We start from the raw sequence: 19,278 nt of genomic DNA, 5'->3' as shown, positions 1-19,278 counted from the left end.
GACAAAAGGAGAGGACAAAAGAGGGGACAAAGGAGGGAACAAAAGAGAGAGAGTGAAAACAAAGACAGCAGAGCAAGGAGGTGGAGAGGTCAATGTGAATTACATCTCCAACCTCACCAGGGGATGGTGGCTAGAATTACAATGGGCAGAAAACAACAACAACAACAAACAAAAAAAAAACCCACGAAAACACAAAACAAAAAAACAGTGGCAAGAGAGGAGGAGAACATGGCAGCAGAGTAGGAGGACCCTACGTTCCTCAATTCCCATGAACACAACTAGAGTACTATCAAATCATCCTAAACATCCTAGAAATTGACCTGAAGACTGACAGAACAAACTTCACAACTAAAGGGAGACAAGAGGCCACATCAAAGAAAGTAGGAAGTATGGAGATGTGGTTTAAGGGAAAAACAGATTCTGGGTGCTGTGAAGGGGAGAGCCATGGTCACGGAGAATGGTGAGAGAGAGAGAGAGAGGAGCACACAGGGAAACCCACATGGAGAATGTTTTCCCAAAGCCATTGGCTTGGCCAATGAGAAGGGCTGAATTTAGTTAGACCTTGCAACCAGCAGGGCTTAAAGTCTGGTTTTAAAGGACAGCAGGTTTGGCTGAGATAGAGCCCTGAGAGCACTGCTCTGCTCCTGGAGAGAAGGCAGGCAAACAACCTGGGGGCAGATGGTATGGCAACAAAGATCTGAAGTATGCCTCAGGCACACAGTGGAGAGATTATACACTGCTCTCAGAGCACGTCGCTGAGAGGCAGCTTTCACAGAGGCCTCTCTGAGAAGAAAGGAACTGGCTGGCAGCATTTCCTATCCCGACCCCAGCATAAACAGAGAGCCACCTGTAGTAAGCAGTTCAGTGGGGACACTGGCTGCCTAACTTGCTTATACCAACCCTACCTGCCTGTGCTTTGGTGGGAGTGCCCTTCTAAGTCAAGCATACCTCAGTACCAACACAGTGGGCCCCTCCTCCAGAAGACCTGCCAAACCCCTGCTCACACTAGATCTGCAGGGCCTCAGTCCTGGTAAAGTTAGTGTCAGGTCTCATTTCACAAGTAGACCAGATCACACTGAGTAAAAACTCACCACATTCAGGTCAGGTACCAAACACTGCTCACAGCAGGCAAGGAGAGCCTAGGCAGATGACTGACCTGAAGGATACCACAGCCAAAATATCACCACAGAGTGCACACAGCACATATGAGAGACACTCCCTGAAGTGCCAGGCTCTGGGCACTAGAAAACCTCTTCCTCAGAAGGACATTAATTTCAGGAGCAGGAGACATAACTGGCTTTTCTAACACAAAGAAGAAGGCAGACACTAAGACAAAATGCCAAGACAGAGAAACTTATCCCAAATGAAGGAACAAGATAAGGCCACAGTCATAGATCTAAGTGAAACAGATATAAGTAATGGCCTGATGGAGAATTTAAAGCAACATTCATAAGGATACTCACTGGGCTTCAGAAAAGAATGCAAGACATCAGTGAGACCCTTATCACAGAGATAAAAAAAGTCAAAAAAGAATCAGTCAGAGATCAATAATACAATAAATGAGATTGGAAACAAACTTGATGCAATCAACAGCAGGCTGTAAGAAGCAGGGGAATGAATCAGTGACCCAGCAGATGAAATAATGGAAAATAATGAAGCTGAACAAAAGAGAGAAAGAAGAATTAATGTAATATGAAAATAGACTTAGGGAACTCAATGACTCCATCAAATGTAATAACATTCATATTATAGGAGTCACAGAAAAAAAAGAGAGAGAAAAGGGGGCAGAAAACTTATTTGAAGAAATAATAGCTGAAAGTTTCCTTATTCTGCAGAAAGAAACAGACATCCCGATCCAGGAGGCACAGAGAACTCCTATCAAAATCATCAAAAGCAGGCCAACACCAAGACATATTGTAATTAAATTTGCAAAATATAGTGAAAAAGAAAACATCTTAAAAGCAACAAGACAGAAGTCCTTAATATACAAGGGAAGACCCATAAGTCTAGCTGCGGATTTCTCAACAGAAACTTGGCAAGCCAGAAGAGAGTAGCATGATATATTCAAAGTGCTGAAGGGGAAAAATCTGCAGTCAAGAATATTCTATCCAGCAAGGCTAACATGCAGAATAGGAGAGATATCTTCCCAGACAAACAAAAACTAAAGGAGTTCATGACCACTAAACCAGCTCTGCAAGAAATATTCAAGGGGACTCTGAGTGCAAAGGAGAGACCAACAGTGACAAAGACAAGAAAGGATGAGAGAAAATCTCCAGAAACAATGACAAAAAAGTAATAAATGCATATGAACCAATAATTATTTTGAATGTAAATGGACTAAATGCTCCAATCAAAAGACATAAGTGTCAGAATGGATTAAAAAACAAGACCCATCTATATGCTTCCTACAAAAGACCTATTTTAGACCTAAAGACACCTGTAGATTTAAAGTGAAGGGATGGGGGGGCCTGGGTGGCTCAGTTGGTTAAGCGTCTGCCTTCGGCTCAGGTCATGATCCCAGGGTCCTGGGATCGAGCCCCGCATTGGGCTCCCTGCTTGGTGGGGAGCCTGCTTCTCCCTCTTCCCTTGCTCATGCTCTCTCTCTTTCAAATAAATAAATAAAATCTTAAAAAAAAAAAAGAAAGAAAGTGAAGGGAGCGAGAAACATTTATCATACAAATGGATGTCTAAAGAAAGCCTGAGGAACAATACTTATATCGCACAATCTAGACCTTAAAACAAGGACTGTAACAAGAGACAAAGAGGGGCTATATAATCATAAAGGGAAAAATCCAACAAGAAGATATAATAATTGTAAATATTTATGCACCCAACATGGGAGCACCCAAATACATAAAACAGATAATAACTAACATAAAGGAACTAATGGATAATAATACAATAATAGTAGGGAACTTTAACACCCCACTTACATCAATGGACAGATAATCCAAACAAAAAAATCAACAAGAAAACAATGGCTTTGAATGACACACTGGACCAGATGGACTTAACAGATATATTCAGAACATTCCATCCTAAAACATGAGAATACACATTCTTTTCAAGTGCACGTAGGACATTCTCCAGAAGAGATCACATATTAGGTCACAAAACTGGCCCCAACAAATACATAAATTTGTAATCATACCATGCACCTTTTCTGACCACAACACTATTGAAAAGACATCAACCACAAGAGAAAACTTGGAAAGACCACAAATACATGGAGCTTAAGCAAAATGTTACTAAACAATGAATCAGACAAACAGGAAATCAAAGAAAAAAAATCCATGGAAACAAATGAAAATGAAAACAAAATTGTCCAAAACCTTTGGTATGCAGCAAAAGTGATCCAAAAGGGAAATATATAGCAATACAGGCCTACCTCAAGAAGCAAGGAAAATCTCAAATAAACAACCTAAACCTACACCTAAAGGAGCTACAAAAAGAAAGGAAGTAATAAAGATTAGAGCAGAAATAAATGATATAGAAATAAAAAAAGTAGAAAAATCAATGAAACCAGGAAATGGTTCTTTGAAAAAAATTAATAAAATTGATAAACCTCTAGTCAGAATTATCAAAAAGATAAGCACCCTAATAAATGAAATTATAAGTAAGATAGGAAGAATAACAACTGACACCACAGTAATACAAACAATTATAAGAGAATATTATGAAAAGTTATATGCCAAGAAGTTGGACAACCTGGAAGAAGTGGATAAATTCCTAGAAAGATATAAATTACCAAAACTGAAACAGGAAGGAATAAAAAACTTGAACAGCAATAACCAGCAAAGAAGTTGAATCAGAAAACAAAAAACTCCCAACAAACAAAAGTCAGGGGCCAGATGGTTTCACAGCAAAATTCTACCAAACATTTAAAGAAAAACTAATACCTATTCTTCTCAAAATATTGCATGAAATAGAAAAGGAAAGAAAACTTGCAAATTCATTCTATGAGGCCAGCATTACCCTGACACCAAAACCAGATAAAGACTCCACAAAAAAAAAAAAAAAAAAAAAGAGAGAGAGAGAGAAATACAGACCAATATCCCTGATGAACATGGATACAAAAATTCTCAATAAAATACTAGCAAACCAAATCCAACAATACATTAAAAAACATTCAGCACAATCAAGTGGGATTTATTCCTAGGTTGCAAGGGTGGTTCAATATTCACAAATCAATCAAGATGATACAGCACATTAAAAAAAGAAAGGATAAGAATCACATGGTCATTTCAATATATGCAAAGAAAGCATCTGACAGAGTATAACATCCATTCATGATAAAAACGCTCAGCAAAGTTTAGGGGGAACATGACCCCAACATAATAAAGGTCATATATAAAAACCCACAACTAATATCCTCAATGGGGAAAAACCAGAGCATTTCCCTAAGGTCAGGAACAAGACAGAGATGTTCACTCTCCCAGCTGTTATTTAACATAGTACTGGATACAGCAATCAGACAAGAAAAAGAAATAAAAGGCATCAAATCAGCAAGGAAGAAGTCAAACTCTCACTATTTGCAGATGACAAGATACAATATATAGAAAACCCAAAAGACCCCACCAAAATTTCCTAGAGCTTATACAGGAATTCAGTAATCTTGTAGGACACAATATCACTATACAGAAATCTGTTGAATTTCTATACACCAGTAATGAAGCAGCCAAAAGAGAAATCAAAGAATCAATCCCATTTACAATTGTGCCAAAAACAGTAAGATACCTCACCAAAGAGGCAAAAGACCTAGACTCTGAAAACTGTAAAACACTGATGAAAGAAATTGCAGAGGACACAAAGAAATGGAAAGACTTTCCATTCTCATGGGTTGGAAGAAAAAATATTGTTAAAATGTCTATGCTACCCAAAGCAATCTACACATTCAATGCAATCCTGATCAAAATACCATCAACATTTTTCACAGAGCTGGAAAAAACAATCCCAAAATTTGTATGGAATCAGAAAAGATCCTGAATAGCCAAAGGAATCTTGAAAAAGAAAAGCAAAGCTGGAGTAATCACAAGTCTGGACTTCAAGTTATTTTACAAAGCTGTAGTGATCAAAACAGTATGGTACTGGCACAAAAACAGAAAAATAGATCAATAGAACAGAATAGAAAACCCAGAAATGAACCCACAACTATATGGTCAATTAATCTTCAACATAGCAGGAAAGAATATCCAATGGGAAAAAAGGCACTCTCTTCAAAAAATGGTGTTGGGAAAAATGGACAGCATCATATAAAAGAATGAAACTAGACCACTTACACCAACTACCAAAAGAAATTCAAAATGGATTAAAGACCTAAATGTGAAACCTAGAACTATAAAAATCCTAGAGGAGAACACAGGTAACCTCTTTGACATCAGCCATAGCAACTTCTTCCTAGAAATGTCTCTCAAAGCAAGAGAAACAAAAGCAAAATTGAATTATCTTTTTAATTGAACTATTTGGACTTCATCAAAATAAAAATCTTCTGCAAAGCGAAGGAAGCAATCAACAAAATAAAAGGCAACCTACAGAATTGGAGAAGATATTAGCAAATGACGTATCTGATAAAGGTTTAGTACCCAAAATATGAAAAGAATTTATGAAACTCAACACCCAAAAAATGAATAATCCAACATAAAAATGGGCAGAAAGCATTATCAACAATAGCCAAACTATGGAGAGAGTCCAAATGTCCACTGACTGATGAATGGATAAAGAAGATGCAGTGTATATATATATATATATATATATATGCATATATATACACACACTATTATATATACACAATTATATGTATAATTATTCTTTAATATTATTATATTAATGTATATATATAATGGAATATTAATCAGCCATCAAAAAAATTAAAACTTGCCATTTGCAATGATGTGGATGGAGCTAGAATATATTATGCTCAGCGAAATAAGTCAGATAGAGAAAGAAAAATACCATATGATTTAACTCCTCTGTGGAATTTAAGAAACAAAACAGATGAACATATGGGAGGGGGGAAAAAGAGAGGGAAACAAACCATAAGAGACTCTTAATGACAGAGAACAAGCTGAGGATTGATGGAGGGAGATGGGTGGGGGATGGGCTAGATAAGTGAGGGCTATTAAGGAGGGCACTTGTTATGATGAGCACTGGGCATTGTGTGTAAGTGATGAATCACTGAATTCTACTTCTGAAAACAATATTGCACTTTATGTTAACTAACTAGAATTTATTTAATTTTTAAAGATTTTATTTATTTATTTGAAAGAGAGAGAGTGAATGAGAGAGAGAGAGCACAACCCGGGGGGAAGGGAAAAGGGAGAAGCAGACTCCCCAGTCTCCCCAGTGAGGAGGGAGCCCAAAGCAGGGATTGATCCCACGACCCTGAGATCATGACCTGAGCTGAAGGCAGACACTTAACCGACTGAGCCACCCAGGCACCCAAACTAACAAGAATTTAAACAGAAATCAAAAAAATTAAAATGGGCAGAAGACATGATTAGACATTTTCCCAAGAGAGAGATAGCCAACAGACACATGAAAAGATGCTCACCATCACTGGTCATCAGGGAAATACAAATCAAAACTACAATGAGATATTACTTCACTCCTGTCAGAATGGCTAAAATCAACAAGACAAGAAATGACAATTGTTGATAAGGGCGTGGAGAAAGGGGAACCTTCTTGCACGGTTGGTGGGAATGCAAACTGGTGCAGCCACTCTGGAAAACAGTATGGAGGTTCTTCAAAAAGTTAAAAATAGAACTACTCTAGGATCCAGCAATTGCATGACTAGGTATTTACCCAAAGAATACAAAAATACTAATTCAAAGGGATACATGCACTCTGATGTTTATAGAAGCATTATTTACAATAGCCAAACTATGGAAACAGCCCAAGTGTCCATCAACTGATGAATGGATAAAGAAGAGGTGAGATATATATAATGGAATATTACTCAGCCATAAAAAAGAATGATATCTTGCCCTTTGCAATGACATTGGTGGAGCTAGAGAATATTATGCTAAGGGAAATAAGTCAGTCAGAGAAAGACAAATACCATATGATTTCACTCATATGTGGAATTTAAGAAACAAAACAAAAGAGCATGGGGAAAAAGAGAGAGACAAACCAAGAAACAGACTCTTAATTATAGAGAATAAACTGATGGTTACCAGAGGGGAGGTGGGTGGAGGATGGGTTAAGTAGGTGATAGGGATTAAGGAGTCCATTTGTTATGATGAGCACCAGTGTTGTATGGAAGTGTTGAATCATTATATTGTACACCTGAAACTAATATTACACTGTATGTTAACTAACTGTAATTTAAATAAAAATTTTAATTTTTTTTTAAAAACAGTGACACTACTATATGCCATCTCACCTCCTAGGAAGGAAGGAATATAATAAGGAAAAACAAACAGAAAATAATGAAAGGTGGAAAAGAGGGAAGGAATAAAGAGAAAGAAACTGACAACCTTCTAACAGAAAGTCTTAATCACCAAAATTTTAAAAGACCCTCTCCACTGTGGAGTGTTTATTAATGTGGAGACACTACCTTTCTATTTCTTTTGTGTGTGTATTTTAGGTACTCTAAGAATTAAATTCAAGGCTTTGTATTGCTTAATCACATATTTAAGTTATCCATGTAAATTTATCAAAACCCCTCAATGAAAGTGTTGTTCCAAAACCACGGATTACACTTTTACTGGGATAATCACTATGAAATAACATAACTTCTTTTGTTCAGTTATTTTGTCTACTTCTAATTAGTATGAAACTAATAAATTTGGAATATTTTCAACTCTCATTCTATAACCCTTTATTGAGTAGAAACTTTGTCAAATCCATGTGTTCTGAACTATTTTGGGGCAATACAAACCACAAATACTGTCTTACTTCATATAAACATAGTTGTTCCAAGACAAAATTTGAACAATGTCAAACCAGTCTAAATACTGTGAACTTTTCAAATTTGATGATTCAAAAAATTGATAATTTCTTCAATTTTTCTGCATTATCTTAAATAATTTGGAGATATATGTCTAATATTGAAAGGTTAAGTGATTTGCCTAAGGAGAAAAGCTTCTCAGAATATGAGTTCTAATCTCAGATCTTTTGACCTTTGTGGCCTTAGGTAAGTGATTCTCAAACTTAAGCATATATCAGAGTCCTCTGGAGGTTTGTTGCTGTCCCCTACTCCCTTAGTTTCTGATTCTGTAGTGCTATTTCCAAGTTCTCACATGATGCTGATACTGCTTGTAAGTGTATGTCTTAAATCATTTTTGGCTTATAACAAATCTAAGAGGTAAGTATTGTTATTATAATACCTATTTTACAGATGAAGAAACTGAAGTACAGAGAAAGTAAACAAGTTGCCTGACATTACACAACAAGTATGTAACAAAAGCTGAAACATAAGCCCAGGATATGAACTCTGGATCTAGAATCAGGGTACTTAAGATTAAGTCTCTATATGCTTTTGATTTTACAATGTGATACTTTGATAGAAATATTCATATGGCATGATGAATGTACAGAGATGAACACTTGACCAAATTAAATATCTAAGAGAGGCTTTGTAGAAAAGCTGAGTCACAGTTTATAGGTAAAATAGTACTCAAAAATGTTTAATCCATTTCAAGCATTTAGTAGCTGTTGTGACCTTAAGTTAATAACTTACTCCCTTTGGGTCTCCATTTGAAACTTTCTAGGGTTACTGTACAAATTAGACAATATAGGAAAAGTACTTAGCACAATGTCCCTGGCACATAGTGTACACTCAATAAATAATTGACTACTCAGAGTGAGGGGGAAGATTTTAAGGTAGTGACCTTATGCAAATGGCTGGTTGTGTGAAATAGTTTTTTGGGTAGAAAAAAGGTGTTTATTAGAATAAAACAATGAAGAAGGCCTAACTGAAGATGGAAATCATGCATTTATAATGACTCCATAAATGCCTGTGCTTTTCTCTAACTGTGCTCAACTGCATGGATGTAGCAGTAAAGAAGGCATTCAGTGTAGTTTTGATTTGCATTTCCTTGATGATCAGTGATGTTGAGCATCTTTTCATATGTATTTTGTTAGTTAACATGTAGTGCAACATTGGTTTCTGGAGTAAAATTTAGTGATTCATCACTTACATACAACACCCAGTGCTCATCACAACAAATGCCCTCTTTAATACCCATCACTCATCCAGCCCATCCCCTACCCATTTCCCTCCATCAACGCTCAGTTTGTTCCCTACTGTTAAGAGTCACTTATGGCTTGTTTCTCTCTCTCCTTTTTTTTTCTTTTCCCCCTTCCTATATGTTCATCTGTTTTCTTTATTAAATTCCAATTATGAGTGAGATAATATGGTATTTGTATTTCTCTAACTTATTTCACTTAGCATAATACACTCTAGTTCCATCCATGTCATTGTAAATGACAAGCTTTCAATCTTTTTGATGGCTGAATAATATCCCATTGTATATATATACCATGTTTTCTCTATCCATTCATCAGTCGATGGGCATTTGGGATCTCTCCATAGTTTGGCTATTGTTGATAATGGTGCTATAAATATTGGGGTACATATATCCTTTGTATTCTGCCTATTTTTAATTGGATTGTTTGTTTTTTGTGTGTTGAGTTTTATAAGATAACTATAGAGAGCAAACATGGTTACCAGAAGGGAGGTGGGGGGGGGGGGGGATGTGTTAAATAGGTGATGGGGATTAAGGAGGGCACTTATGATGAGCACTGGGTGATGTATGGAAGTGTTAAATCACTATATTGTATACCTGAAACTGATATTACACTGTGTGTTAACTAATTTGAATTTAAATAAAAACTTTAAAAAAATTTTTAAAAGAAGGCATTCATATATTCAACAAATATTTATTGAACACCACACTAAACTAGTCACCATGCTAAACACCAAGGAAACCAGGGTAAATAAAACAGCCCTCACAAAGTCCTCTGAATTCTAGGGGTAGTGAGTGTTATGTATTGGACAGAGTAGATAGTGGTAAAAAGAAAAAATAAATAAAGCAGAGAGCTAGACTACTCAAGAATTGGGATTTTGCTAAATGGGAGGAACAATAAGATAAGAAGGTAAGGCACTTGAGGATGTTAGTAAGAGAATGGTGCAGTCATGAATATGAAAGCAAGAAAAGTTAGAGAGGATGGAGTTAAAAATGGGGAGAAAGGATTGTAATAAATGGAGAGGGAAAAAAATGGATAAGAGATTAAAGATCTTTAAGAGGTAGAAGAATCCAGTTAGTGAGGTGTGAATTAGAAAAAAAAATTTTACCAACTTTCCTTTATCCTACATATTTTTCTGAATTTGTGGAGCTTTCCTAGAATTTGTCTGATAGTTGGCCATATATATGATGTGACTATGTAGTGAAAGGCAAATTTTGTAGCTTATGTAGCTTATGGAATTCATTTCAGGACATAATATGCTCTCATCTATGCATGAGTAGTTGATAAATTGTTATGTGTATATATTTAAATACATATAATTATTATTTAGTATATAATTATAAAATATACATATTTGTATTTGTATTAATTTACAAATACTTATATAATTTACATTTAATATATTATATGCAATGCAATATATATTTAAATAATACATAATATTTTTCATAATATATAACACTAAATGTATATTAAACTCTGGCCTTTGTACATTGAGCATAAATCAATGGAAGATGAATAGTAGTGTATTGACAGTGGATGGTATCTTATATCATCAGTATAATATCTTATAACAAGTCATAGTATGCCATGCGTTTTTTGAGCTCCCTGTCCAAGAGGTTGCATTTGCCATCAAAGTATGTTACAAAAGAAGGTTCACAGAATTATTTACTGATCCTAAAAGGACTGGTGTGATCTCTTTTGATGATTTTCATGAAGTACATTAACTCTTAAAATGAGACATTTGCTCAAATATGCTCATATAGTTACCCTATTTCCCCAATAAAATACTAGAATTTTGGGGCACCTGGCTGGCTCAGTCAGTGGAGCATGTGACTCTTGATCCTGGGGGTTGTGAGTTTGAGCCCCTTGTTGGGTGTAGAGATTACTTAAAAATAAAACCCTAAAAAAAAGAAGTACTAGAGTTTTTTTGTGAACCTAAAACTGTTCTAAAAAATAAAGTACATTAAAAAATACCAAAGTATCATAAAATGTTTGATAGCTACAACATCGAGGCAAGTGATATTATATATTTACAGTACCTTCCTCCAATTCTCTGCAAATGTTCTAATAAGCAATAATATAGATCTGTATTTTTACGGCTTAAATCCGCAAGTAACTCTCCAAAATATTTGGGGTCCAACTTTTCAGGGCCATCATCTTGAATTATCACCTGAAGAAAGCATCAAGTACGATTATAAACAACATTAAGTATTTCTAAGTTGATAGATGTTTTGATATTAAATGAGAAAAAGTTACATAACCTATTAATACAAGTAACTTATTACAAAGTCATCACATGAGTCAACCCACTAAATTTTCTTTACAACTGAGGTACACATTTTTCAATATGAAAGGAATTTAAAGGAAAAGCAACATTACAATAACATTTTCAATTTTATTTCGCTAATCTAAATGATCTAATGAATGCAAAACTTGAATAATTTATATAAAAATTCTTGAGATATATATATATATATATAAAAGTAAAACAAGTAAATCAAAATCTCTAAATTGCCCATTATCACCACATGGCTTACTCTTCTGTTCCCTGTTGGAAAAGAACATGTTAATTATTTGAATTATACTGACATTAAAGAATTAATTTTATTTGGACTTGCATCTTCTCAGTGAAAGGCAGCGTAATTTATTAACATATATTAAAGTTAGATTAAATTAACCTTCTCAATTCAATATGTTTTTAGGTATTTCTTCTTATATTCCCTCCAGTTATTATTTGGACTGAATATCTAGTCAATCTGACATGGGAAAGAGTAGCTAAGGGTCAAATGTAGAAAATTCATAGACTTCAAAAACATTTGAAATCCTAAACACAATTACTATGAACAGTGTCCTAAATAACACCTATTCTATTGGCTTCATATAACTTGGTACCAATCTTCTCAAAAATGTTGACCTCCTTGTCTTCCATCTCCAAACACTAACTGGAGGCTAATAACTTAGATTGCATTCCATACTATCTTTGATATTGCATGTGGGACCAAAGGTGTCCTATAAATGCATTTATTCCTAAGTATATATATGATAAATAGACTTCATATTTGACCACTAATACTTCCTTTTCAACTTGTCCTCTGAATGCAGACCCTAAAAATCATGCATGCTGAGGCAAATGGAAGATTTGCAAATATTGCAAAGTAAGCAAAGATGAGTTTTCATAACCATGTCTGTGATATGGTAAGTCATTTATAAAATACAGATAAATTGGGGTGCCTGGGTGGCACAGTCAGTTAAGTGTCTAACTCTTGGTTTCAGCTCAGGTCATGATCTCAGGGTCATGAGATCAAGCCCCATGTTGGGCTCCACACTCGGGGCAGAGTCTGCTTGAGATTCTCTCTCCTTCTCCTTCTTACCCTCCCACTCATGCTCACTCTCTCTCTCTCTAAAATAAATAAATCTTTAAAAAATACAGATAAATAGAAAATACCATATTAAAAGTACAGAATAGTATCTTCATGTTTTCATTAAGATATATATATATATTTCACATTTTTGAAAGTCTTGATGAATACACCACAATGTTATCTTGTCCATGTACCCTTTGAAGTTGGTTTCTTAGAGAAGTAATGATTGCCTCCTAAAGAGAGTAAAGTCTCCTATATAAAGGCATAAGTAGATAACCCGGTAAACTCAATATCATCACATAATGTGTTTATATGTCATAAATTACTAACTTGTGTATATTCAATATAAAACCTTCAAATGTTAACACATAGCAGCACTTTCTATTTCCCAACATTTTCTCTGTTCCAACCACAGTGGATTTCACTGTCCTGGCACACATCGTGTTATTCCTGTCTCTATTCTTTACTCACATTTTTCACTCCTTGGAATACTCTCTCTCCTTCTTGTTGTGTATCCAAATCTTACCCACACTTTGAACACCATCTCAAGATTTAATACCACCATGAAAACTGAAAGTACACCAGCCGACAAGCTAATTCAACTTAGCTCTCTGTGCTCCATTATATTAAATTGTTTTCATATTATTTTACATGTGTAAATCTTGTTCTCTCAGAATCCTCTCCCTACGCTGAAGAAATAAACTTTAGAGTAAAGAATGAGTAGCACCTGTGTGGCTCAATCAGTTAAGCATCTGACTCTTGGTTTTGGCTCAAGTCATGATCTCAGGGTCATGAGATGGAGCCCCCTCATCGGGCTCCATGCTCAGTACAGAGTCTGCTTAAGATTCTTTCCCTCTCCCTCTTCCCCTCCCCCAATCTCGCTCTCTAAAATAAATAAATAAATAAATAAATAAATAAATAAATAAATAATAAAATCTTTTAAAAATAATGAGTTATATTTTTTTTAGTCTCCAAAACATTTATTTAGGGAATTAAAAATGCGTAAAATTAAATGAAATAACTTTCAGGAACAATATTTCATTCCATTTAGGCCATGAAATTTTTAAGAAAAAAGTTGTTTGGAAATTTGTCACATCATTTGAGGGTGAATTAACAGCAGAATGTCAAGTTTGCTAAACCAAAATTTTAAGGGAATGAAAAACTTCAAAATATACAACATTCACAATAAACATACTCAGCCAAAACATAATGAGGTATATAGAGAATATGAAGAAAATAAAGGGTTAGAGTGACTGCCCAAACTTCTAAACAAGATTTTACAAGAATTCTTTAGGAAAGAATTCCTTTTAGATTTGTGTTAATGACACTAAAAATTGAGACAAAAATCTGGTTGAAATAATTGTTAGATTACATTTTTAGTAGTTGAACTCAGAAGGTATATGAAATTTGCAAAAACTGTGAATCCCAAGCAAAAATTCTTTTTAGAAAACATGTTTCTAAAAAACTTTTCCATGAATTATAATCTGCAGGGCACAAAACAGTAAGTGATATTATTAAATATGCTACTTCCACATCTTGTACATCAGACAATTGGACAGAAATATTTTTAAGTATGACAGCAGAGTAAATTGATGAATTTAACGGTTTCTGATTTACTTGTGTACTTTGCTGTGTCTCACAGCAAACAATACAATGTATCTGATTGGAAAAATACTAGGACAAAAAGTCCATTTTTAACAAGTGCTATAGAACTGTCGTTGACAAAGGAACAAACACAATGAAGGCCATGAGTAAGTCAGAAATTGCAAGCATGTTCTATTAGTTGTGTGCATAGAAAGTAAACGTAGCTAAACATAATTCAGAGAATAACTGGCTCTAAGTGGGGATATAGTAGGCTGGCAGATCATCCTTCAGCCAAAGACAAATTTTATGGCATATAAGAGATTTTAGGGGCGCCTGGGTGGCTCAGTTGGTTAAGCGACTGCCTTCGGCTCAGGTCATGATCCTGGAGTCCCTGGATCGAGTCCCGCATCGGGCTCCCTGCTCGGCAGGGGGTCTGCTTCTCCCTCTGACCCTAACCCCTCTCATGCTCTCTGTCTCTCATTCTCTCTCTCTCAAATAAATAAATAAAATCTTAAAAAAAAAAATAAAAAAAAAAAAAAAAGAGATTTTAGAACTATTTTATCAGGATATTCAAGCAAAACATGATAGCACTCAAACATGTTAAAAAGGCTGACCGAACACATGAAAATAGTTTATTTGCAGAAAGCTGCTAAAGAAATCACCATGTATGCCAAGAGTGCAAGTATTTTTTACATGATACCTGCTGTAAAGATCCTATCGTTCTACTCCAGAAAAGATGTTAAATTATTGTGCATGTGATATAAGCTTAGATGCAGATGAAAATTCAGAGGTAATTTTGTTATCTGGAAAACCAAACACATTGCTCCACTGTCACATTTTAAACCCAAGGTTTAAAAGTGACAGATTTTTCTTAAGTGATAGTATAAAATAGCAAATAAAGAAAATATCAGAATGTTTTAGTTTGTGGGACTGTTTTTATAAATTATAACTACTGATCCAATCTTCAATCCAGAAACTGAAGAGGAGAGTGCTCTTTCAGTTACTATCAAAGAGAAAAGTTTAATAACTTACTGTAAGACCATCAGTGGTACCCTATCCTACAGCTAGGTAAAAACATGTTTTTCTTCATCAGTCTTACTTGAGAGAGAACATCTATTTAGTACTGCAAAATGTAGTATAGTAACCACAAAAGCAAGTTAGGCACAGACTGAAGTTATTGTTTCTATGTTATAATAATATTGAAGGTGTAATAATAATTTATGATTTTAAACAAATCAAGATTTATTCTTATTTCTTAGAAGTTAATTCTATGATGGGAATACTTATCTTAGATCTTGACTGAATAGTGATTTTAACAACTGCCATTAAGCAGTTAACCAAAATGTGTATTTGCTGCATTCTAAACTCCACAGGAAAGCTGTATTGAGAAAGTTTGTTTTCCTAGTAGCCAAATATTTCCAATATGAAAAGAAATTAAAATCAAGTTACAAATAAATAGCAATTTTAATAACAAAGATTAACATTTATCACTTTTGAGACTGGTAATAATCTCTAAATCATAATAATCCATACAAGGAAATGGATAAGGTTACGATAAGATGGCCATTCTCATATGATGCCGATACTTTTTAAAAGGCAACTTAATGGTCCATACTGAGTATCTGTATCAAATGTTATAGAGTTTGGAACCAGTAATTTCTAGGAGTCTACTCTACACATACCTCAGAGTTATAGACAAAAATGTACAAGATTATTATGTTTGCATTATTTACAGAAGCAAAAATAAATGAACAAAAGAACAATGGTTAAATCTATGATGAAATATTAAGTGCTATTAAAAATTATGTTTTGAAAAGTGTGTGCATATGTTTATATATAAAGGTTAGAATGACCTCATTAATAAAATAATCACATTACTTTTTGGTGATGGAATTGTGTTGTTTTTCCTATAGTTTATTTTTTTTAATTTAATTTTATCTTATATTATGTTAGTCACCATACATCATTAGTTTTTTTTATTATGTTATGTTAATCACCATACATTACATCATTAGTTTTTGATGTAGTGTTCCATGATTCACTATTTGCGTATAACACCCAGTGCTCCATTCAGTACGTGCCCTCTTTAATACCCATCACCAGGCTAACCCATCCCCCACCCCCCTCCCCTCTAGAACCCTCAGTTTTCATTAGTTTTTGATGTAGTGATCCATGATTCATTGTTTTAATATAACTCCCAGTGCTCCATGCAGTACGTGTCCTCCTTAATACCCATCACCGGGCTAACCCGTCCCCCTCCCCCCTCCCCTCTAAAACCCTCAGTTTGTTTCTCGGAGTCTATAGTCTCTCATGATTCACCTCCCCCTCTGATTCTCCCCCCTTCATTTTTCCCTTCCTTCTCCTAATGTCCTCCATGCTGTTCCTTATGTTCTACAAATAAGTGAAACCATATGACAATTGAGTTTCTCTGCTTGACTTATTTCACTTAGCATAATCTCCTCCAGTCCCATCCGTGTTGATGGAGAAGTTGGGTATTCACCCTTTCTGATGGCTGAGTAATATTCCATTGTATATATGGACCACATCTTCTTTATCCATTCATCTGTTGAAGGGCATCTCGGTTCTTTCCACAGTTTGGCTATTGCGGACATTGCTGCAAGGAACATTGGGGTGCATATGGCCCTTCTTTTCACTACATCTGTGTCTTTGGGGTAGATACCCAGGAGTGCAATTGCTGGGTCATAAGGTAGCTCTATTTTTAATTTTTTGAGGCACCTCCACACTGTTTTCCAAAGTGGCTGTACCAACTTGCATTCCTACCAACAGTGTGAGAGGGTTCCCCTTTCTCCACAACCTCTCCAACATTTGTTGTTTCTTTCCCTGTCCACTTTTGCCATTCTAACTGGTGTAAGGTGGTATCTCAATGTGGTTTTGATTTGAATTTCCCTGATAGCTAATGATGATGAACATTTTTTCATGTGTCTGTTAGCCATTTGTATGTCTTCTTTGGAGAAGTGTCTGTTCATGTCTTATGCCCATTCTTTGACTTGATTATTTGCTTTTTGGATGTTGAGTTTGAGAAGTTCTTTATTGATTTTGGAAATCAGCGCTTTGTCTGTAGTGTCATTTGCAAATATCTTCTCCCATTCTGTGGGTTGCCTCTTTGTTTTGTTGACTGTTTCCTTTGCTGTGCAGAAGCTTTTTATCTTGCTGAAGTCCCAAAAGTTCATTTTTGCTTTTGTTTCACTAGCCTTTGGTGACGTATCTTGAAAGAAGTGGCCAATGTCAAAGAGGTTACTGCCTATGTTCTCCTCTAGGATTTTAATGGATTCCTGTCTCACATGGAGGTCTTTCATCCATTTTGAGTTTATCTTTGTGTATGGTGTTAAATGGTCAAGTTTCATTCTTCTGTATATAGCTGTCCAATTTTCCCAGCACCATTTATTGAAGGGACCGTCTTTTTTTCATTGCATATTTTTTCTGATTTGTCGAAGATTATTTGACCATAGTGTTGAGGGTCCATATCTGGGCCCTCTATTCTGTTCCACTGGTCTATAGTTTATGCTTATGTGTATAGTTCCAAATTTTTCACAAAGAACATGTATAGATATAACTCACTTCAATGAACAGAGAAATAAAATGAGGATTGTGAACGACAGTAAGTCTATCTCCTGCTTTGTGTCCACTTCTACTCACAAAAGTGTAAAGATGATGATAGGTGGAACTACTGATTTTCACATTAGAAGTTATTTACCCCAAAGATACAAATGTAGGGATCCGAAGGGGTACGTGCACCCTGATGTTTATAGCAGCAACGTCCACAATAGCCAAACTCTGGAAAGAGCCAAGATGTCCAACGACAGACGAATGGATAAAGAAGATGTGGTATATATACACAATGGAATATTATGCAGCCATCAAAAGGAACGAAATCTTGCCATTTGCAACAACGTGGATGGAACTGGAGGTGTTATGCTGAGCAAAATAAGTCAATCAGAGAAAGACATGTATCATTTGACCTCACTGATATGAGGAATTCTTAATCTCAGGAAATAAACTGAGGGTTGCTGGAGTGGGGGGTGGGGTGGGAGGGATGGGGTGACTGGGTGATAGACACTGGGGAGTGTATGTGCTATGGGGAGTGCTGTGAATTGTGCAAGACGGCTGAATCACAGATCTGTACCTCTGAAACAAATAATACATTATATGTTAAAAAAAAAAAAGAAGATAGCAGGAGGGGAAGAATGAAGGGGGGGAAATCGGAGGGGGAGATGAACCATGAAAGACGATGGACTCTGAAAAACAAACTGAGGGTTCTAGAGGGGAGGGGGGTGGGAGGATGGGTTAGCCTGGTGATGGGTATTGAGGAGGGCACGTTCTGCATGGAGCACTGGGTGTTATACACAAACAATGAATCATGGAACACTACATCAAAAACTAATGATGGAATGTATGGTGATTAACATAACATAATTAAAAAATAAAATAAAATAAAATAAAATGTAAGCTTCCTCATTAAGACTCAATCTCAGCTTGCCAGCATTCACTACCTTTCTTTTCATTTCGGGATACTTTAAATATAAAAGTTCTGAGAACCAGGAGCCCGGAGTCAGAAACTGCAGCTCAGACAGTGAAGGCCCCTGAGCCCGTGGCCCACCAGCTTTCCAACAGCCTTTTATGCGCCTGAGGGGCAACCGTCGCTGAGCTCCTGTCACTCTGACTCATACTTTTTGATATATCCCATAGTATTTAGCACAATACTGGTTGAACACCCTATTAGTTAGTTGCTCAGTAAATACTTGTTGATTGAAAGAAGTCATCTACCTACCTGGTTAGAGGTGATCCTAAATGCTAGCTGATTCTGGAAAGATTTTTTTTTACAGGTTTCTCAAACAAGCTGACCAAGAATGGTTAAAGCCAAAAAGAGCATAGATAGCACTTCCTCAAGAATGCCATGGTGATCCCTTACATTCTCTTCCTAAATGTAGGTTAAGTCTTATTGCAGCAACTAAACTGAATTCCTTGCAGAGTTAGAGACTGACATTTGAGTTTTACCTAGATTTCTAGATCTTGGCAGTCAGCTCCTTAGTGGTAGACCCCTCTCAGGAAATGAAGATCAAAATTAAGCAACTCTTTATTCAAAATAATCAAAAGAATACTTTTGATTTCAAGTTTTACA

General features: G+C 35.6%; 1 protein-coding gene across 1 annotated transcript in view; it reads right to left on the bottom strand.

The window, feature by feature from the left end:
• The window catches only part of POF1B (POF1B actin binding protein), a 98,816-nt gene that overhangs the window by 33,396 nt on the left and 46,142 nt on the right, over nt 1–19,278 (bottom strand). Inside the window, exon 6 of the mRNA XM_032387910.1 lies at nt 11,232–11,362. Within this exon, the coding sequence (XP_032243801.1) occupies nt 11,232–11,362 (131 nt within the window). The remainder of the gene's footprint in view (nt 1–11,231; nt 11,363–19,278) is intronic.

Source organism: Phoca vitulina, unplaced genomic scaffold (assembly GCF_004348235.1).
Source record: "Phoca vitulina isolate PV1807 unplaced genomic scaffold, GSC_HSeal_1.0 scaffold51, whole genome shotgun sequence".
NCBI classification, from domain to species: Eukaryota; Metazoa; Chordata; class Mammalia; order Carnivora; family Phocidae; genus Phoca; species Phoca vitulina.
Note: the sequence above shows the minus strand (reverse complement) of the source record. Positions and strands in the feature narration are given on the sequence as shown.